The sequence below is a fragment of the Puma concolor genome, chromosome A3 (genome assembly GCF_028749965.1).
Source record: "Puma concolor isolate L17-30 chromosome A3, mPumCon1.1.hap2, whole genome shotgun sequence".
Lineage (NCBI taxonomy): Eukaryota > Metazoa > Chordata > Mammalia > Carnivora > Felidae > Puma > Puma concolor.
Genome location: NC_141669.1, coordinates 2,481,695 through 2,503,374, shown reverse-complemented (window position 1 = coordinate 2,503,374; position 21,680 = coordinate 2,481,695). Strand labels below are relative to the sequence as shown.

Sequence of the window (21,680 nt, the reverse complement as noted above, 5' to 3'; positions counted from 1 at the left end):
TAGATGTGTGTGTCTCTGGATGTGTGTGCGTCTGTAGATGTGAGTGTGCGTCTGCAGCCCAGGAGAGAGCTGGCGTCCCGGTGGCGGAGAGCTCTGTCTGGGGAAAAGTCTGGAGGGAGAAGAAGAGCTGCCCCGACCTGACCCATGCTGACCTCTGACCTTAAGCGCCAGGCTGAGAACGCGGAGTCTGCAAAGAAGACTAAGAGGCGCCTCGCAGGCTCATCAGAGGAGCGTTGCGACTCTTGACCTCGGGGTCGTGAGCTCGAGCCCCACACCGGGCAAAGAGATTGCTTAAAAATAAAGTCTTACAAAAAAGAGGGAGGCCACGGGAGGGAGCGTTCTGCTCAGACCCGGCTGGCTTCCGGCCCGCGTACCGTCCGGCCAGGAGGACCCACGAGAGCGGAGAGGGGGATTCGATAACTGACGGCACGAGAGTCTCGAGGGGCTCTGAGGAGACAGGAGCGAGCCCAGGAGAAAGCGGGAGGACAGCCACGTCCACCGCGAAGACCACAGATTCGCGTGGACCCCGGGGCCACCTGCCCCCAGGCACCCCTCATCTCGTCCCTTTTGCTAAAAGGAGAGCCCAGTCCCGGGCAGCAACCCTACCATCCAGAAGAGCCTGGGCCCTCCCCAGACTCCAGAACCAGATTAGTCCCCACCACCCAAGCCCCCTCACCTGCCCCCAGCTGCTGACGGGGACTTGGCAGACAGACACAGGCAGCGCGTTTCCAAGAGGAAGGGCACAGGGAAGGAAGCGGCCTCTCGATCCTTCTGCTCCACGTGTCTCAGCGCGGCTCCCAGGCTGGAGGCGAACGCCCGGAGTCTGTGAGGAAACGAAGCCGAGGCCAACACTCAACGTGCAGAGGGAGGCTGGGCACAGCGGTGCCCAGAACCAGCCCGCCAGTGACACCACTGGGCCTCTGAGCCGCCAGCTTCGGCCAGCCCGTCACACGGGAGGCCTCCAGGCTAAGTCACGTGGGCCCATAAGTGCTCCTCGGGTTTAAGCCACTTCTCTGCAGGTTCACTGCTCTTTACAGCTAGAAGCATCCAACAGAGCACTAACGACGCTTTTTAACCCATTCATTAACGTGAGCACCCGAACGCCCTTCATGAGCATAGTCCGAGTTCCTCCCCGCACCTAGAGGTGCCAACGCTTTAAAGCTCCACTGTTTTGGGGCGCCTGGGTGGCTCAGTCGGTTAAGCGTCCGACTTCGGCTCAGGTCATGATCTCACGGTTCGTGAGTTCAGGCCCCGCGTTCGGGCTCTGTGCTGATGGCTCAGAGCCTGGAGCCTGTTTCCGATTCTGTGTCTCCCTCTCTCTCTGACCCTCCCCCGTTCATGCTCTGTCTCTCTCTGTCTCAAAAATAAATAAGCGTTAAAAAAAAAAAATTTTTTTAAAAAGCGCCACTGTTTTTTCTAACTAAACAATCCGCAGATTCCACAGACAGACTGGCCTCCTCCTCGTGACTCCAAATTGTTTTGGTTTCACCTTCTTTAGTGTCTCATTCTTAGCGCTTTCTGGGGCGTGGAATGAATTAAAGTTCGGCGGCCTTGCTCTGCTTGCACGGGAATCTGAGCAAGGACACGCTCCTCTTGCACTGAGCCTTGGGGACTCTGAAGGAACCGCATTTCAGCAGCCGTGGGACCCGGCCCCAGGTCTCTGTGATCTCAGGAGGCCCGCCCTTCCGAGCACCGACCGGACGTGCCTGGCACCTGCCGGGGTCTCTGCACTAGAGGAGAGTTGGTCAGAAACGCTGACTTATCCCCCCTTCGACCCCGCAAACAATCATAGCTCAGAAGCTTGGGCTAAACAGAGCCTGCAACTCTAGGCACTTTTCCGCCTTTTTTAAGTGTTTATAAAAAGAAACGTAACCGTAAATCTGGCAGAAGACATCGCTTTCGTGAAACACGTGTACCTTTAATCAGAGCGGCAACATCGTTAAATCATCAGTGTCTTAGTATCTGGAGGCCATTTTTGCGCAGATTGTAAGAGCCAAAAACTGCAGCGAGGACCCCGCCCAGGGGACCTGCCAAACCACTTCCTGCTTCCCCGCTCCACAAGACCACCTTCCTCCCTCCCCGGGGCAGGAAAACGTCCTTGGGTACCCCACGTTGGCAGGGCCTGTGCCGTGTCTCCTGGGGACCCTAGAAGGAAAGCCATTCCTGGGGAAGGTGATTGGAGTTAACTAAAAGCTTACACAGGATCTTAAGTTTAGGGCCTCCCTGAAGCACCAGACGTGGGTGGCCTGGGGTGGGATGGGAAGGGCGGTGCTTCCCACACCTACTGACCACAGGGACCTTGTTTTCAAAGACGCAGAGCTCAGCTGGGGACCCGGTCTGCCTAGTGAAGCCGCTTCGCTCCAACCTGCGGTGCCCCTCACCCACTGTGCCATCGCTTGGGATTTTCTCGTGTCTCTTCAATGGGACTTATAAGCACCTGCTGGGTGTGAGGAAATGGGCGGTGAGAAGGCCCCCCCCTCAAGCAGCCCCTCCAGGCCCTCCCCTCTGGCCCCACCCGTCCACACACCACACACGCACTACTGACGTGGCCCCCACTCCCCCGTCTTTATGCCCATCGATGCCGCCAGAGCTGGGAGTCCCCTGTCCCCTTGTCCCTCAAAGGCACAGAAGTTGCTTTAACATCATCTCCGGACAGCTAGGGAGCCCCGGTCCACGGAGGCATCGGCCCTCCCTGGTGTGGAGAGGCAAGTTGGACAGAAGGCAACACATATGGGGGCGCCTGGCTGGCTCAGTCGGCCGAGCATCTGACTCTTGGTATCAGCTCAGGTCAGGATCTCACAGCCCTGGGACTGAGACCCACCTCGGGCTCCGCGCTAGGCGTGGAGCCTGCCTGAGATTCTCTCTCTGCCCCTCCCCTGGTTACACGCGTGTGCTCTCTCTCTCTCTCTCTCTCTCTCTCTCTCTCAAAATGAATAAACATTTAGAAGAGAGAGAAAGAGAAAGAGGGCAGTACAACGGCCATCCTCTCTGACCGCCCTGGGCTCCCCCGCCGTGGCGCCAGCCTCCTCTCTCCGAGCGCCTCCCTCACCCCCGCCACCCCCCTCCACGGACAAGCACCTGCGGTCTGCCCATCTCTCCTCCCCCTACACACACCCCTCTGGGGAAGCCAAGTCACCACACGGCCACGGATACGGCGGAAATCAAATACGGTAGCAGCAACGGGAACTCAGCAGTACGTGTATCGATCACGGTGATGCACATAGTACTTGTGACACCAGGGGTTCGCTTGTGTTTAAAACTTGCATCAGGGGCGCCTGGGTGGCGCAGTCGGTTAAGCGTCCGACTTCAGCCAGGTCGCGATCTCGCGGTCCGTGAGTTTGAGCCCCGCGTCGGGCTCTGGGCTGATGGCTCGGAGCCTGGAGCCTGTTTCCGATTCTGTGTCCCCCTCTCTCTCTGCTCCTCCCCCGTTCATGCTCTGTCTCTCTCTGTCCCAAAAATAAATAAACGTTGAAGAAAAAATTTAAAAAAAAAAAAAATTAAAAAAAAAAAAAAAAAAAAAAACTTGCATCAGACGCTGAGTCCACAGCCCAGAACAGTAACTTACCAAGGAAAATAATCAACGTTGGAAGGGGGTGGGGGGGGGTGCTAATTCTGGTAAGAAAGGGACTGCCTAAAATGGCTTAATTTATTTACTACAGAAATTCCTTAAAGGTGCAGTAGAAATACTTAACCTGCTAGTCGGGATTTTATGAGAAAACGAAATCTTTTGGTCACTGTCACGTCGAAGAAAGGAATAAAGAACATTACTCGCGATTTAGAAACTACAACGGGACACGTCGGGAACGTGCTCAAAATGCCGCAGGAAGTGCTAGAGACTCGACGCGGCCTGTAAAGTTTGTGAACGTGTCCCCGGAAAGAAAAATATCAGAGGTTAATAATAAAGGGAGAAAATTAAGAGTGACTGATTTTCAAAAGAGGAGCCAGGAGGTCACTGTCGCCCCAGCCGGGTCCTCTGTGACCGTAAGCACAGGGCTGGGGCCGTGTCCGTTCCAGAAGGACGAAGATGACACTCGGATGCAGACATGGACCTTCTGCAGAAGATACGCTGTTTTCTCAAAGACCGAGGATGAGAAATGTGCTTACGTGCTCTCGGGCAGATACTGCGGGCAAAGCTGTGCGTTTTAGAGCCCACCCAGCCCGTCCGCCCCGGGCAGGAGCAGGGCTTGGGGCCAGAGACCCGTGCAGACGTGACGGGCACTCCCAGGGGGCGTGGGGCCGAGCTGGGCGGGAAGCAGGGGGGACCGGGCCGCCGTGCGTTTGCTCCTGTGCAGGCTGAGGCTCACTCCTCACACCTTCCCCGCTTCCCTCCACCTCCCCTGGGCCTTCCTCACACTCCGTGTCACGCCTCCATGAGCCCCAAGGAAGGAAGCAGAGAGAGGGGCCCAGCGTGCATCAGGCCCTATACCAGGCACTCACACGTCCCCCCCACCCCGCCGCCACGTGGATAAGGAGTCGGGGGTCCGAGGTCAGAAAGCTAGAAAGTCGATGAGCTGTGATTCCCGATCACATGACCCCGTACACCTCTCGTGCCATCACCCGGTCATCCCCCGGTGGTTATCAAGGGCCCCCTCCCCATCAGAAACTGTGCCCGTGAGCACAGCAGGCCGTCCCCTGCCTCATCCAGTAACAACAAAGCTAACTCTGCGGTCACAAACTGTGACAAGCGCTCGCAAGGGTCCCAATAGCAAAAGAACCCTCCAGGGAGAGGGGCGGGCAGGAAAACACGTGATGTAGGATACACAGTAGCTGACTGGAGAGGGCACAGAACATTCCAGAGGCCGGGCGAGCCGGGGGGAGGGGAGGAGGAGGAGACCGCGGTCGGCAGGGGCTGACGGAGCTGAATCGAAGGTGGGGGACGTGGTCTCGTGAAGCAGCTACCCACCTGGTCCACCGGCACCTCCACCTGCAAACTGCTGTCTTCTTTGACTTCCGGCGCCTCCCGGGTATCCGCGCTTGGAGTCTGGGCTCTAAACACGTCACCTTCTGGAGAAAAACAACATACGTGGGGTTCTCGGGCCAATGGCCACCGCACAGCTTCTGTCCCAAACCGACGTCACAGCTTGGCGTCCTCTGAGCCTGCCGTGCCGTGGTCACGTGGGGCGGCCCGCCCGGGGGCCCCGGGTCCACACCCCTGTCTCCACGAAGCTCCTAGACCCTGAAGTCACGGTCGTCGCTGTGTCCTACCCACCACGGGACTCAGTCCCGCGGATGAGACACGGTGATCGCTCGACCAGCGCGTGTCCAGTTAGCTCAGTGAGAAATAAACACAAAGCAACCCCCGGGCAGCAGAATCATATTCTGAGCACACGTACCTTTGTTACTTCAAAATCACGTCAAGAACTTATTTGGAAGTAATGAGCAAAAAGAGTCTGGGTTTGGACAAAACGAGTTCCAACAAACGAGGTGTTAAAATTGTGCCCTGCGAGGTAGTCAGCTAGGCCGACAGACAAGAATCAGCCCGTCGGCATTACGATGGGGTGGATTACTGCTTACAAAGTCCCAAGGTTCTCGAAAACTTTAGCCTCACCCCAGCAAAAAGTGACAGCAAAAAGAAAAGGAGGCAGCCGCTTCCTTCAACACCCAGAGGGTGTAACCGTGGCCGTGATGGGCTCAGTGACCCAACACGGGATGGGCCACAGCTCATTGCACTTCTTCCTGTCCTTCCCCCCTCCCCTTCCTGGCCCTCAGCCCCAGGAGGACCGTCCCCCAGTCCTGGGCTGTGGGGGGCCCTGCTCTCAGAGAAGGGATGAGGAGAAGGAGAAGGCAGAGGGTGGCATCCACGGGGACCTCACGTGTTCCAGGCCCTCTTCTGTCCGCTGGACAACTAACACTCATGCAAGCCCCCCACAAAACTACCATGCCCGTTGGCAGATCAGGAATTTGCCCAGGGCCCCAGGCTTGGGAGGGCCACGGCCGGAACCTGGGCCCCAGCACAGCACACGGCTTCCCAGAGGGAAGGTCTGATACACGCCGGGCAGCCCAAGCCATGTGGGACAGGCTTTGCCAAGAAAGACATTTTACGTGTGCTGATTAAATTCTCTATTACTCTTGATATGTTATAGTATCCCGGAGTATAACCTCCAGTGCTCTGCGGTATAATCTACAGTACTCTAGTATAACCTACAGTACTGTAGGCTCAGTAGGCTCTGGTGTTAGGCCCAACCTGGCCATGGTCGGGTTGTATCAGAACACGGCGTGGGCCGTGCCCACCGGCCAGGAACACTGGCTAGAGAGGGACGTCTGAGTGCCCCACGTGCAGACCCGAGCCTGGCACACAGCAGGACGACACCTTCATCTGGGATGGGAAGGTCCGAAGGGGGAGGGCGGGGAGCAGGAGAGGCGGCAGGAAGACCTTCAAGTCTGTAGCCTGGAAACAAGCAGAGGGTTCCCGGGAAGCCAAGATACAATCAGAGCAGAGAATGGAGGAAACGAAGGGAGCACCAGGGGAGGGAGGGGCTCTAAGAAAAATGACTTCCAAAAGTCGTCAAATGCTGCCGAGAAGCAAAGGGGAGCCCTCCTTTCCGGGCTCCTATCCTCTGCGTAACCAGCCACCGTCAAAACACCTGTGACACATGCTGATGGAACATGGGGCTGGCTCCCAGCCAGGGCTCAGCCCCTCCCAGCCGGGACTCAGGCCCCTCCAGCCAGTCAAGTCCCGCCCAGCCAGTCAGGCCCCTCCCAGCCAAGGCTCAAGCCCCTCCCAGCCAGTCAGGCCCCTCCCAGCCAGGGCTCAGGCCCCTCCCAGCCAGTCAGGCCCCTCCCAGCCAAGGCTCAGGCCCCCTCCCAACCAGGGCTCAGGCCCCTCCCAGCCAGTCTGGCCACCCCCCCAAGCAAGTCAGGCCCCTCCCAGCCAAGGCTCAGGCCCCTCCCAGCCAGTCAAGCCCCTCCCAGCCAGTCAGGCCCCTCCCAGACAAGGCTCAGGCCCCTCCCAGCCAGTCAGGCCCCTCCCAGCCAAGGCTCAGGCCCCCTCCCAGCCAGTCAGGCCCCTCCCAGCCAGGAGTCAAGCCCCTCCCAGCCAGTCAGGCCCCTTCCAGCCAAGGCTCAGGCCCCTCCCAGCCAGGAGTCAAGCCCCTCCCAGCCAGCCAGGCCCCTCCCAACCAAGGCTCAGGCCCCTCCCAGCCAGTCTGGCCCCTCCAAACCAGGAGTCAGGCCCCTCCCAGCCAGGTCTCCGCAGAGTAGAAGCAAGAGCTGAGCAAGTATTTTTGGAATTATTTCATTTTAAAATCAGCTCCAAAGTTTAATCTTTTAAATGTCCCTCCGACTCAAAAGATAAGCCTAAACCATTCAGACGGATTTTAGTTTCACGTCTCCCTCCAAAGGCTAACTTGTCTGTGGGTTGTTTACTGCCTGCCTGGTCCTCAGGGAGAGCACTTCCCGCCCTGATGTACACAGAGGCCCAGAATTACCGTACTGATCTGGCAGGGCTTCCTGGTCCGAGAGCCCCACTGCCTTCGGCACTGGGATTTTGTTTTTCTCCTCTCACCACCACGGCCCCTCGAGCTGAATGTCTCATTAATAAACCAGATAGTCACCCATCGAGTGTTAAAACCAGATAGTCACAAGTCATATCTTTGCGGTGAAACTGTACCCGAAACAAAACACCGTCTTAAAAGGGTAGCATTTTTTAATGCCGGCAGCCAAAGGAAATTCACGTTACCTGAACCTCTTTGGAATGAGGGTTCCACCAGCGTCTTCTTCTTCCCCGCTCTGGCGTAAAAAACAGAATCCCGTTCCTTACGGGGAATGCTGTCATGCTTATGCGTTTCTTTTCCTTTGGAATCCTCCTAAGGTACAAATCAAGAATAAAAAGTGTGGTAGGAACAGCAGCGTGCCAAGTCCTATCAGTCACCGTGAGAACCGTCAGAGCAAGCACGCGGCTCCTTGACTGCCTCGCTCAGCAACCTGGAAGAGGCGTCCCTTCTGGAACCATCTGGACGGCTCTGCCTCAGACACTTCTCTTCGTCTCCCTCACCAGGAAAGGGAGGCGCTGTCCTACTAACCGAAGGTGCCCACGTACCTGACAAAATGAGGGAAAGCTCTGGAAGGGAACAGGAGAGTCTGAGCAGGTCCGTGTGGTTTTAGACACGCCTAACAGCCTAATAAAAATCACTGTTTCAACAACTACGAAACTATTCCCGCTGGAGCTTCTGGGCAAGGCAGAGCATCTCGGATAAAAATAAATAAATAAACATGTGGCAGGTTCATTTTGGGTTGAGATAAAGGGTCTTTAAAAACCTACAGACAGTAGTAACCAAGCGTGGGGGGATCACAGCGTACGATGAACTAACCCCACACACCATCCCGGCTCCGTCCCACGAACCATCTTCACAACACAAACCATCCCGAGGTTTTCCTTAGCCCTACCTTTGCCAAGGTATTCGGAGTGAATGCAGGCAGGACTGTGCAGAGGTTTCTCCCGAGCTCCCTAAGGCACCTGAGAAAACGTCAAACTAAAACACCTACCTTGCACCATTGGTACATTCACGGTGCAAACCGCCTGTGTTTTCTTCCCGCAGAAATTCAAGGGTGAAAATCACCCCACGACCGAATACAAGACCCAAGCAAACTCTTTCTACCTGTTCCAAGGGGCTTTCCTAAAACTCGAAGTCCTGCTCCTAAGTATAGGAAGCGGGGTCTTGGTAGAACCGGTCTTGGAGACAGAGCACGGTCCCAGATGCGGGTCTGCTGGAAGCAGCTGGGGGTGCGATTCTGCAAACCTGCTTCGCTTTCCGAGCATCACCGACATCTCCTTCTTGTGATCATTTGCCATATCGTCAGCCTCTCAGACAAAGACACCAGGTACTTAGTGTGTTACCCCTGAAGTCAGACTCAAGGGACAGGACACAGAATCGTCCCGGCCTCCTCACGGGGACACAAAGCAGCACTCGGCACAGAGCAAAACGCACGGCGGAGGCCAAGAAGAGCTGCGGCCCGGCCACCGGCCCCGTCACCCCAGGCTCCGGCCACGAGATGAAAATGAGCTGGTCCACGGCGCCCTGGAAGGTCACCTGAGACACACGGAACTTCAGGCCAGCACCACGGCAGGTGAAGAGAGGGCACGATGTCAGTAAGTCGATTTTACTGTTTACTCTCACACCTAAGTACCTGAAGGAAACTCAAGTTTTTAAGAGCACCTTATCTCCACAACGTCCAGTGAAACCTGGAGCCGCCCTGGTTTGGCTTCTCGCCAAGTCTTAGCCCAAACCCTGGCTTGTCCCCTGTCCGCGAGGACACCCTGCCGCACTCACCCGCACGCCCAGTCTCCTTCCTCCCCCTCGCCCGGCGCTGGACGCAATCCTCCTTGTCTCTGGGTGGCTTGTTTAGGGTGTTTTTCGTTCACCGGTCACCACCCGAAGGCTGGAGGGCACAGGACCGGGGACGTTTGCTTGTCTGACCATGAATTCCCGAGCCGGCACATAGTGGGCACGCGGTAAACGCCCGGCGAGTGAGCGCGGTGCGAGCGTGATCTGATCTCCTTCCGCCTTTCAAACGGGCGGCAGTTGTTGCAACCTCAGGGTGCTGTTCACGTGCCTCAGCTCGGAGCTGGGACCCTCAAGCCCAAGCCCACCCGCCCTCCTGGCCCTGCACACCCACCCCTCCCTGCCCCCTTGCCCTTCCAGCTCCCCTCCCCCCTCGCTTCAAATCCCAGCGCAAGCCGACCTCGAGGGCCCTGTGCCGTGTCCCCCGTAACGCTGCACATGGTCGCCAGAGCACGGCCGAGCCCTCTGCGTCCCCGGTGCCCGGCAAACACAGTCCGTGCTCGGCGAAGGGATCCCGACAGCTGCTCTGCGTCTCCGCTGGTTTCATGAACCGAGTAGAGGATGCGGGAAAACCAGGGGCACAGGAAGGGAGCAAAGACAGGGCAGGGCCCGACCGGGCTCACATTACACACACGCGCACACACACACACACACACACACACACACACACGGGCCTGCACCGCCGCCCCAGCCTGCCTTCCCGTGCCCACGGGGGGGCCCCCCATGCGCCCCCAACCTGCCACGCTCCCCAAGAGCCGCCACCCCCTCCGGTGCGGCCTGCAGCCTCGCCTACGGGTCCTGCTCCGACGTGGCCACGTTCCAGGCAGAGGACCCCTGGTCGGCGCCCCACCCGGCGGCCTACACGGCCCCACCGCCACGCGCCTGCAGCTTCCGGCGCCCCTCGAGTCAGAGCTCCCCCAGGACCCGGCGGGGCTGCCGTCAGCTTGACACGCGCCTCCGGCCGCGGTGGACACTCTGCGTGTCGCCTGTCAGAGCAGCGCGCATTTACAGCAGTTCTGGGAATGGACGGGTTGAGCAGGAAAACAGGGAACCCGCTGCTCCCGCGCCCGCGGGGAGACTCTCAGACGTCACCCTCTGCTCCCCACTCCTCCCTGCCCCGAGTCCGGAGTGGAAATCAGGGCGGGCACCTTACAGAGGCGACAGGTGCTGCTTTTTCAATTTCATGTTTCTTTTTCCGACTACAGACATTTCCAGAAAACACGCCGGAGGCATCCTGTGCTTGCTTCTCTGCGGTGCTCTGGAAACTGTCACTTTTCTGCGGAGCCCATCTCATTCGCTCTATGCTTTCCTGCTGCTGTCACAGTCTTGCTCAGGCACAGGGAAGAGCCTCCCAAGGTACCGTGGCTGAATTAGCTCGTCTGGTTGGGGAACAGGGACCACCTGATTGAGTCAGGTTCAGAGTCAAGCCACTCTGGGGGGCAAAGCCAGCGCTGAATGCTGAGGGAGTGTCCCGCTTCCAGGCGGGTGAGGTTTCGCATCGGTGAGCCAGCCCCGACTGCAAGCATTATTAAAGTGAAAGATTTGCTAACATTTGGACCTGACTGTCGCACCTTCCGGCCACTAGAGGCACGCACAGACGCAGCCGTGGATGCTGTGTGATACTGCTACAGTCTTGATGTTATTAGCCTGCAAATGGCATTTCCAAAGCCCTTACTCCGCACTGCACTTTACAGTTTAGACGGTCACTAAAGTGTGTGTGTCCCGTTGTATGCGTCTCTATGACTGTTTCACACACACACACACACACACACGGCTTTAACTTGTCAATGTTTTTCTCTCCATTTCTGTTCACAGACAACGTTTTTTGTGTTCTGTGCCCAAAAGAGAAGTAGGTAATATTAGTGGTCTGGTTGTGGATGTGATATAAATACAATGCTTACTAATTAGTCACTGATATCTTACGGAGGCTTGTACATTCAAATACTCATTTTAATACAGGAATGCAGCTTTAAACATTTATTAACTTAGCCTCGCTTCTTTGGAAAGTAATGGATACAAAATCACAGTAAATGCAGCTGCTGTAAAAGTGAATCTGCCAGAACAAAATTAGAACATGTCTGTTCAGTGGTGCCTGAGTGACTCAGTCGGTTACATGTCCGACTCGGTTTTGGCTCAGGTCATGACCTCACGGTTCGTGGGTTCAAGACCCTCGTCGGGGCCTGTGCTGACAGTGCAGACAGAGTCTGCTTGGGATTCTCTCTCTCCCTCCCTCCCTCTCTCTCCCTCTCTCTCTTTCTCTCAAAGTAAATAAATAAACATTAAAAAAAAACAAAGAGTAGATTCATTCGTTATTTTCAGAGGACTGAAACTGTCACAGCTCAACCTAACTGAGCCCTGGGCCACCCTGACCTCTCCCGCTCTCTCATCCACAACCACCCAGACATGCCAGTGCCCCTGCCTTTCTTCTCGTTTCATGGGACCGAATGCCATGAGGCACGTGGTTACCTTACGTGTTGCTAAGAGACGAAGCAAGCTACCAGCTAAACTATGTCACACTGTTCCCCTGTAACCCGGGGGTTCTGTTTTCTGCTTCCTGGAAAAGCCCTTGGAGAACTTTCAGACAGAGGTGTTTATCACATCCCGTACCTGTGCATAAAGCAAGAGGACAGTGTAACAGACATAAATTGCTCGAACCCTCTTGAGATTTTACGTCCAGAGTCGGGCTCTCCTGAGCCATTTCTTTCTTTGTTTTTTTTTTTTTTAACGTTTATTTATTTTTGAGAGAGAGACAGAGAAAGAGCGTGAGCGGGGGAGGGTCAGAGAGAGGGAGACACAGAATCCGAAGCAGGCTCCAGGCTCCGAGCTGTCAGCACAGAGCCCGACGCGGGACTCGAACTCACGAACCGCGAGATCATGACCTGAGCTGAAGTCGGACGCTTCACCGACTGAGCCACCCAGGCGCCCCATAAATAGAACAAATATTTAATAAAAGGAAGAGAAAATTCTATCCCTACCTTAAGGACCCGACAACATAATGAGATGAGGGCATAACTAAAACAAGTAAGGGCGACCCCCCCCCAAACTACTGCTTCAGCCTCTGCTCAGAAGCTTCCAAAACCACGGAAGTATGGGATTCTGAGGTTGTAGCATTCACGCCAAGTATCAGCTTCAAACCCAGTGCCCACACCACCCGCGAGCTGGTTAAGGCAACCTGAGGGAAACTCCGTGAGGCTGGAATGGTGTGCACACCCACGTGGGTTCTTTGTCCCCCGAAACAGCTGCCCCCTTCTCTGACCCCTCGAGGACCTGCACTGGGTTTGCCGATCTCCACGTGTCGCCTACTCCCTGTCCCACGAGCCATCACCCTGTGCATGTGACTCATTTACACGCCCCTTCTGTGATGAGACAAGGCCATGTGTCATGTATCCTAACCAGATGAAACGCACCCTTAGGGCAGAATCACATCTATCGTTTTCATGTTCTCAATGATTCTCATTCTTTCGTTCATTCAACAAACAATGCTAAACTCAGCCCGTAGAGAAAGAAAATCGAAAATAAATGAGACGATCGTTCAGCTCGGGAAGCTACCGAAACAAGAACAGTCGATTCAGGAAAACCTTGATGCCAAAAGCCAGGCAAGAACAACACGAAAAAGAAGTATTCCAGGCTCACCTCCTCTATGAGCAGACAGGCAAAAAACCCTAACAAAATTTACCAAACCCCTTTCGAAAAGCGTTTGTGAGCAGTGAGGCTTCTCAGTGAAGGCAGGTGGGAAAGAAGTGATCTCAGCGAGAAGAGTCGGGTCAGTCGTGTTCTCATCGCCAGCAACACCGAGCTCCTTCGGCGCAAGTGTGGACGGGCAAGGTTCTGGGCCCGTCCACGGCTGGACTCTCGCCAGGCAGATGCCACGGGGGCTCGTGGGTCGGGAAGCCCAAGCATTTCCAAGAGCGTGGGTAAGACAGTGGTTATGAAATCCAAGCTGCACCAGGAGAAGAGCCACTCCAAGGGCCGGCCACCAGATACCGGAAAACAGAAGTCGATACGTGGGGAGACGGGTCTCAAGGCTGGGAAGTCTCAGTACGGAGGGTCCCTGAGCACAGGGGCTGGGCAGCCAGGAACAGGCAAACAGTAGACGCTCGACAGCTTTACTGAGCAAATCCTAAGGTCAGCAGAGCCACTGAAATGCAGTTTTTATAAGACGGTGGGGATATGTGGTCATCGTATACACAGGTGACAAAGACCCATATGGCCCCCAAGACCTGGCTTCTACCTGCCCATCCAGGCTCTTATCCTGACACCTGCTGGCCATGCTTCTCGTACTTTATGTGCAACACACACACGCACGCACACACACACAGTGAGCTGTGCCTCAGCCCTGAGACGCCCCCTCCCAGCTGTCCTCAGGCTCAGGGCAGCCACACCAGGCTTGACGCCCTCCCTCCTGTCTGTCCCCACACCACACATCTTCCTCCTCACATTCACTGTGTGTATGTCACAGACATCTCCGTGTACCTCCCGGTTCTACGCCCACAGCTCCAACGCCTCATTCCCCACACGCACAGGGGGCAAGCCCAGCACCCAACACTGTGCCCAGAAGTCTGGGTCCCCACCGCGGGGCCTCTCCAGAGAGGCGTCCTTATCAAGGTCAAGGACACCACGGCCATCCACAGCTTCCACTTCACTGTGTGAAAAGTACTTACTTTTTTCTTTTCTCTTGAGTATTTCTCGATGTCCGCGTACTTTCTGAAAGACAAACGATAGTCAGCTAGAAATTGGTAAAGATCAGCCAAAAGCCTCTTTCCGAGAACGTAGACTACAGCCGTGGCCTTCCGGAAGATGAGGCCATGGGGAAGGCCTGTCCAGTGTCCTGACGGCCCCGGGCTCACGTCCACAGCTGTTCCCCAGTCTCAGGAGCAGAAACGGCCCCAGCGAGGTTTGCTCAGTTTCCTTCCCAGAGACCTTGGAAAATCTCCACTCACCATGTGGAGCATGCTCATGGGCCCCTCTGTCCAAAAGCTTTCATACAGTCGCGGGGGGAAACCTAACATTTTGAGGTTTTTAAATTTAAGTCTTTTTATTTTTTGAGAGAGAGCGTGCACGCAAGTGTTGGAGGGGCAGCGAGAGAGGGAGAGAGGCTCCCAAGCGGGCTCCCCGACGCAGGGCTCGAACCCACGGACCGTGAGATCATGACCCGAGCCAAAACCAACAGCTGGTCGCTTAACACACTGAGCCGCCTGGGCACCCACACGTTTGAGGTTTTTGACAAACGGCAGTCACTCCCACAAACACGATTTCTCGCAGTGACCTGTGGCACATGTATCACGTCCTCCCTGGGCTGGAGAGGACGCACGGCTCAGAGACGTGAGGGTTTGGTCAAAGCCGCGCTGCTGATCAGGAGAAGAACAGAGACCCCAAGCCCGTCCAGAATCCAGCCCAGCCTCCTTCCACCGCGTGACAGACCCCTTGTCTAACCGCCACCGTGGCGCAGAGGCACACACCCCGCTCCGGATCCCCGTGCAGGGGCGCTGACCTCCACCGCTGGCACGCACGGGAGGGACACTCCTGGCACCGGCTTCCCGGCCGACGGGCACCTCCCTGGCCCACAGCGTGTACGGGAATGGACTTCAGTCTCCTAGCAGCTCTGCGGACGCTCTTCCTCCCGAGCCCCAACCTCTTTGGCGAGGAGAAAGATATTTAAGCAACCGACCGACGCAGTTCAGGGTTCAGCTCGGGTGGGGAGCAGGGGACACAGAGAGAACCATTCGACTCATTTCAACAGCCCCTAAGGTGTTTCGACCCACCACGCAATTAGGACGGTCACCAAAGAATTAGCAGGTCAATAAACTCGGGACATGGCTGAGCTGCCAGGCACGCGGGCAGGACCCTAACCTGCCCACCTGCCGCGGGGTCATCGTCTGTGGACAGGACGAAAGAGGCCACTCTCTGCCTCCAAGTCGAAACCCTAACGGCACAGGAGCGCACACGGGCACAAGGTCGCCACAGACACCGTCCCTGGCGGTGTCTCGGGAGCCCAGGCTCCGGGCGGGGAACGTATGGGGCGGGTGGGGGTGAACCCATCTGCCTGTCCCAGCACGAGACGAGCTCTGACAGCTCCTTCTCCTTGCTCGAGACAATGACCGTAGGAACCGTGCCGAGGAAGCAGCCCCAGGGAAGGGCCCTGGCAGGTCCTCAAACAGTTGTGCTGCGGCTGCGTGTGGCTCAAACACACCCCGGGACGAGGCTGCAAATTCCCACCACCAGCTGGAAACCGCTCCTCCCAGCCAGACCCGGGAATCGGGAACTTTCCAGGTGCAGAAACGGGCGGGGGCGCCCGAGTTAAACACTGCCTCTGACGGACCCCCGGGCAGAGGGCTCCATGTGCCCTGGAGGGGGGCACCTGACCCCCGGGCACCAGAGCCCTGCCTTCCAGGACAGGCGACAAAGGCCGTGGCTGGCCTGTCCCCCTGCAGCTCAAGGGCAGATCGGTGAGGCGGCCTGTCTGTCATCCCACGCCCCGCCCTCTCTTCTTCCAGGGCCCAAAGGCAACGAACTCAGCCTTAGCCCTAATGCCGGGGCTTTAATTTGGAACAAAAAATTGAGGATCTGGATCAGTACATACCTCTGAACTCCAGTCTTGCAGGTCACGTCCTTCCTGACCCACCATTGAACCTGGACCCCCCCCCCGCCCCGTACGAACACACACGAGCTCACCAGGAGCTGTAGCCGCTGAGACCCCCAGACTAACAACCAGGTTCCCGTCCCTGTCAACACAACGTCAGAAAAGTCAGGAAGTGTTCTGGACTGTTGGCGGTCCCACGGCATTTGGAGCAGGGAATACTGAGGCTCGAGCACATACACAACCGAGAAGCAAGGTGGGTGGAGCACTGAAGTCTCTCTAAGGAAGCGTCAAAGGTCACGGCGCCCTGAGGACGCAAGTCACACGCCTTATCAGGTGACTTCAAGGTCCACGAACCGTGAGAACTGCAGGCAGACAGGGACTCCACGCCCGTCCCCGTGAGCATCAGTGCGGGCCTCTGGGCAAGCAGGTCCAGGGTGAAGCCACTGGGCGTCCCTCAGGCATGAGCCTACAGGACGACGTTGTCCACTAATTCCTGGAGCTTGGCTGGCCCGTTCCAGACAGCGATGGCGGAGAGAGCAAAATGCACGGAGAAGGGACAGCCAGCCCTCTCCTCTCCGGTGACGGGACGGGAGCTCCCGCCAACACCTTCATCTTCCCTGCAGACGTTCCCGCACGTCCAGAAGCACACGCCCTGGTGCACCTGTTAGCCCGGGGCGGGACCCACCATAAAAGTCACCACTGTGATTTCACAGACCAGTGAAAGATGTCAGACTCTCGATTTCAGACCAGGAGAAACTGACCAAACGAACAGGGCGCCGGACGGAGCGCTGGGCTCTCACGCCTGTGCCTCGGGGCCAGGGCTACGACTGGTTTGCGCACTGAGACTCCTCTCTCTGAGACCCCCAGTGTCCCCAGAGAAAAGACAGTGCATTCGACGCAAGGGCTTACTGTCCCTGTGAATATATCAAACCACAGGAGTCCCCCCACGCCTAATTTCGAAAATCCAAAACCGTGCCACTTATAAAACAAGAATGTCAAGTTTCACTACAGGAAAACAGCCAATAGCTGAACAGGCCTTGCACGGGGACAATCCTGGGGAAAAGGCAGATTTTACCCACCCAGGCAGTAAAGGGGTGAAACGTGCTCACCGTTGGACCTCCCTGGGCACCTTAGAGGATTTCCAGTAAGGGAAATATTTGAAGGTCTCCGGTCCTGCCGCCACATAAAAGTGGTTATCTTGCAGATCCTTGGAGTTGTCCAGAAGATGCCCGTTCATGGTAAATAATCTGTGAATAAAGGAAGAAGAAGTGGGCCAGAGACTTTCGAGCACCGATCTCGGGCCCGGGGGCGTCTGCAGACAGTACGACCGGGACGTGGGCTACCAGCGGGCGAGCTGGTGAACTCTAAGCAAGTGAAGTCCAGACAAGCTAATTAAAGCCTGTGGGAGCTGCCCTTCCAGGGTCAGGCTTGCCTTCCATTTTTAGCCTGTTTAATTAAAGTGTATTTTTAATTACGTACAAGTGCTCAGGGGCCCTTGAGAACATTTTAAGCTCTTGGTTGGTGTTCAATTAATTTTAACTAATAACAGCAAAAATTAATACAAATCGGCTTATTTTGTTGTAACAATTCTTGGAAAACAAACCAGTATTTATTAGCCAATAATGCGCCTTTTTATGAGCACCAAAAGACTAATATTTGTCTACTTTTTATCCTATAGTCTTTGTTTGGCAAGTATTCATTCACTAATTCAGTCACTTAAGAAATTATTTAAGGGGCGCCTGGGTGGCTCAGTCGGTTAAGCGTCCGACTCCTGATTTCAGCTCAGGTCATGATCTCACAGTTCGTGGGATTAAGCCCACATTACGCTCTGTGCTGACCGTGCAGAACCTGCTGGGGATTCTCTCCCTCTCTCTCTCTCTGCCCCTCCCCAGCTTGTGTGTGCGCTCGCTCTCTCTATCTCTCTCTTCCTCCCTCTCTCAAAGTAAATAAATAAACATCTTTTAAAAAAGAAATTATTCAATTCACTCAATGCTGAGCATCTATCACACACTAGACAATGAGGGAGGCACTGTCTGGGATAAAAATATGGGTAAGGAAGTCACTGCTTCCCCAAAACCAAGGCTTGTACACAAACCTAGGAACAGAAATGTGACCAGAGAAGGGCAAAGATCCGGCCTTCCAAGAGGAGGACCCACCTGGAATCAACTGTAGGCCTCAGAAAAGTGGGGGCACCAGTGGGGTGAGGATGTGGTAAGATTTCTTCACGTGCAGATGCATAAAGCATTTGGGGTCGCAGGAGGGGCCGGGGCCAAAAGCCAGAACACGGGGATTGATGGTCACTGAAGTGTGAAACGCACACACAGAATTTGCGCATCAAAGTCTGGAGCCTGGAACTCTGGGGCGAGGAATTTATCATGGACTTTGCCGCAGTGAGTGGACGTCGCTGTGGACGAGCGGACAGGAGCTGAGTGTGAGCAATGGTCAGCTGACCGTTGGGGATGCGGACGGAGGAAAGGAGCCTGTCCCGTAAGAGGAGGCTCAGGTTGCCACAGCAGGTGTGCGAGGCGATCGTGAACCAGAGCCGCGAGCACCAGAGTGGGAAGGGGAGAAGGGCAGGCCGAGCGGGTGGAAACCACAGAACCGCCCTTGCCCTCCACCCATCTCCCCCAGACCTTAGCATCAGAACCACCTGGACGGCTTGCCACCGTGTAGACAGCCGGGCCCCACGCCCAGAGCCTCTGACTCCTGAGTCTAGGATGAGGCCGGAACACGCATTCCTAACAGTGCCGGCCAATGCCCATGCTGCTCCGGGGGCCAGGGGAGCTGCAGCCCTAGACCAGCCCCGGGGGAACAGGACCTTCCATGAGCAGCCATGGGGAGCTGTGTGGGCAGCAGGTGGCCTCGACCAGGAGCACAAGGTTTCCACATGAAAAGCAATTCCTGGAATTCTGTTCTTCTCCTGCCATTTTGCCCTGGGACAGCCAGTGCCTGGGCTCACTGGAGGACCGCACAGCTGGTGACGTCCCCAGGAGTAAGTCAGGGAAGCACTGAGTGGACAGGGGGCACAGGGAGGCGGGCAGACTGAGCGGTGGCAGTGCCCAGGCCCCTGCCCGCAGACCCGCACACAGTGTCTGGTGGATTCCACCAGGAGCGGAAGCGTTGGATCAGATGGACCAGGAATTTGACATAAACACGAAAAACATTATAGACGAAATAAGGGCAGATGCTACCAATACGAAACAACAAGGAAGTGTGGCAAAGAAACAACTAGAAAAGCAGATACAAAGAGCACATCCCAGAGGACGGGGAGACGCGGAGCAGGTGGGGAGCGGACGAGGCCCAAGACGCTGTGGGGACTCCGAATCGAGGGTGTCTCCCAGAGGGAAGCAGGGGGAGAGATAGAACGTGTCTGAGAGAAAAGCTGAGACGTATGGATGAGTAGGAATGCCAACATCCAGAAAGTAAGAATCTCGAAAGATAACTTAAAGCAGAAAGGAAGAAAAATGTACAGAAATAATGAAGATGAATTTCACAGAAGTAGAGAGAGAGGGAGGACCTCAAACTGAAAGTCAATAGACATCAAAGACAGAGAGGTCACAGAAAAACTCCCACATAGGCACGTCAGGGGGACTTCTAAGGACGCAGGCCGGCATCCGAAGGGCTCCCCCCATGCAAGAGCCCACTGACACACCACACACGCACCACCGGATTTTTCAACAGCAGTCGCGAAGGCCCAAGACAACGAAGTGACATCTTCTCAAAATCTGAGAAGAAACAAGTTCGAAGCGAGCCAAACCCTCAGTTAAACGGGAGGCCTGATAAAAGTACCGTCACCTTGACAAGGCCTTGGAAGATGGGCCACAGGGACTCACAGTAAGAACGTTTCTACAGGAAGGGGTTAAATAAAAAGGAAAGAGCGATTGCAGAGACGCTGGGAGGGATCTGTGAAGCAGGGCGACCACGCGCCTTGGCACGATCCCTGTTGCCATTAAATGAAGTTCGATCAGAGAGAACATGTTCACGATAACCCAGAATTCAGCACCGGGGCCGGGGTTGTTGAGGGGGAGACTGAGGAGCAGGAAAACAGGCTTATGTTCTTGTCAGGGAGGGGAGAGATAGAGCAATCAGTTCAGAACTGACACCAGAGGAGATAGAGTCCAGATGTGACTCTGGGACCACGGCGGGAACCCGGCCGGCTGGGGGGAGGGGCGGTGCAGGAAAGGAGCTGTCCCCAGTGGTGGGGCTGCAGGAAAGCTGGGTCCTGAGGAAGCCCCGTTCAGATGTCCCAGATGTACCAGGAGCTGCAGGCCAGCCCTCAAGCGAGGGGAGCCCCCCAGGGAAGAGACCGGCACCTGTGTGTTTGTCCCCACGGACGTCCTCACCCGGAGAGAACTAAGGGGAGAAAGACTAAGTAGGCTTATTAATCTAACGTGCTCTTTTCCCTCCAAATATCGTGTTTCCTTGCCTCGCCTCTGCCACATCAAGTGTGACCCACGGGATTGCTGACCCTGACTCCTTCCGGAAGCGTGCACAAGTGTCTCCTCCACGCGACTCTCTTTCTTTCAGAATAAAACGTTGGTATTTATAACTGCATTCTGGAATCATCTGGTCTGTAGGTGACAGCTAACTCCCCCAGCACGTGCAGGGTCACCTGTGACTCACCACCCTCCCTAGGTTAACGACGCTCCCAACAACAGTTTAGGTCCTGCTCCCAACAGACCCTCAGTGTTCATCGCTGGTGTCACAGCTCTTGATGGTAAATCAGTCGCTTACATTGCAATGTGCCCCCGAGAGAGACCATTGACGGAAAGTGAATTAGGAGTAAATGTTTTGGCTCTTCCGACCCAAGGCCACCTGGAGACCATCGCTGTCCATAAAGTGGTCCTTCCAACACTCAGGACCACTCCACACCCCTTACTTTTCAGTTTCGAAGGCTTGTGTCTTCCCTACACTTTGTCAGCTCCTTCCCACAGTGGGGCCTCCTTATCCCAGCGGCGTTCCCAACACTGAGGCTTTAACCTTTCCCTCTGCAACCTGCTAGCCTTGCTGCTCCCCTGCTCTCTCCTGGTCCACTCTGACCCTCTGATCCACACCAGGCCCTTGGTCTAAGTGCACCAAACTGTCCCTGGATTTACCCCCATAACAGCCACAGCCACCCTGCCTCTCCCTGGCCCCATGGCCACTGTACCTCTGTCTGTCCACGCCACCTCTGTCCCTCCCCCCACCTCTGTCCACGCCACCTCTGTCCATCCCACTTCTGTTTACCCCCATGGTCACTTCACCTCTGTCCCCACTCTGTCCACCCACCACTGTCCATCCCACCTCTGTCCATCCCCATGGCCTCATTCACCCCATTCACCACACCTAGCACATAGTAGATGTTCAATAAGATTTGTTCCATGAAAAATGAAAGAAACTGGCCAAAAATAAGTATGTAAAGGGACAAGAAATAATGTCTGCCCCCAAAGAATTAAAATCGGAGTTAATGAGAGAGCATTGTAGCCCTTGCTGGTCCCGGCAGGACATCCCCACACTGTGACCGGGTCTCCCCCAGGTGACAGAGCCTTACTTTTGAACGCCTCCTAGAGGGAAGACTTTTTCCCCAATCATGGCCAGCACGCTATTCCATTCCGTCAGACTGAATTTGGGTATGATAATTTTTACAGGTGGGATAAATAGTCTTCCATTTGTGAAAACACTGTAAGAATAAAAAAAAAAAAAGCATTCATTAGTACCTCACACTTGAGGGGAAACATTGGAAAGTCAAAGAAAGATCTAGAACGACAGAGCCATACGCAGCACGCAATGCGCCAGGCAGCCCTCACACACACCGCCTGCGTCTGCAGAGGGATCGTCAC

At 55.7% G+C, this 21,680-nt stretch overlaps 1 protein-coding gene across 6 annotated transcripts in view; it reads right to left on the bottom strand.

Moving 5' to 3' along the window:
* The window catches only part of DCDC2C (doublecortin domain containing 2C), an 84,104-nt gene that overhangs the window by 37,790 nt on the left and 24,634 nt on the right, over positions 1-21,680 (bottom strand). For 5 of the 6 annotated variants that reach the window (XM_086699946.1, XM_086699941.1, XM_086699942.1 and 2 more), the window contains exons 4-8: positions 21,392-21,520; positions 16,971-17,108; positions 13,943-13,985; positions 7,679-7,805; positions 4,904-5,004 (exon numbers count right to left, since the gene is read on the bottom strand). In XM_086699946.1, coding sequence (XP_086556072.1) covers positions 4,904-5,004; positions 7,679-7,805; positions 13,943-13,985; positions 16,971-17,108; positions 21,392-21,520 — 538 coding nt within the window. The remainder of the gene's footprint in view (positions 1-4,903; positions 5,005-7,678; positions 7,806-13,942; positions 13,986-16,970; positions 17,109-21,391; positions 21,521-21,680) is intronic. The other variant, XM_086699943.1, reaches the window with a different exon arrangement.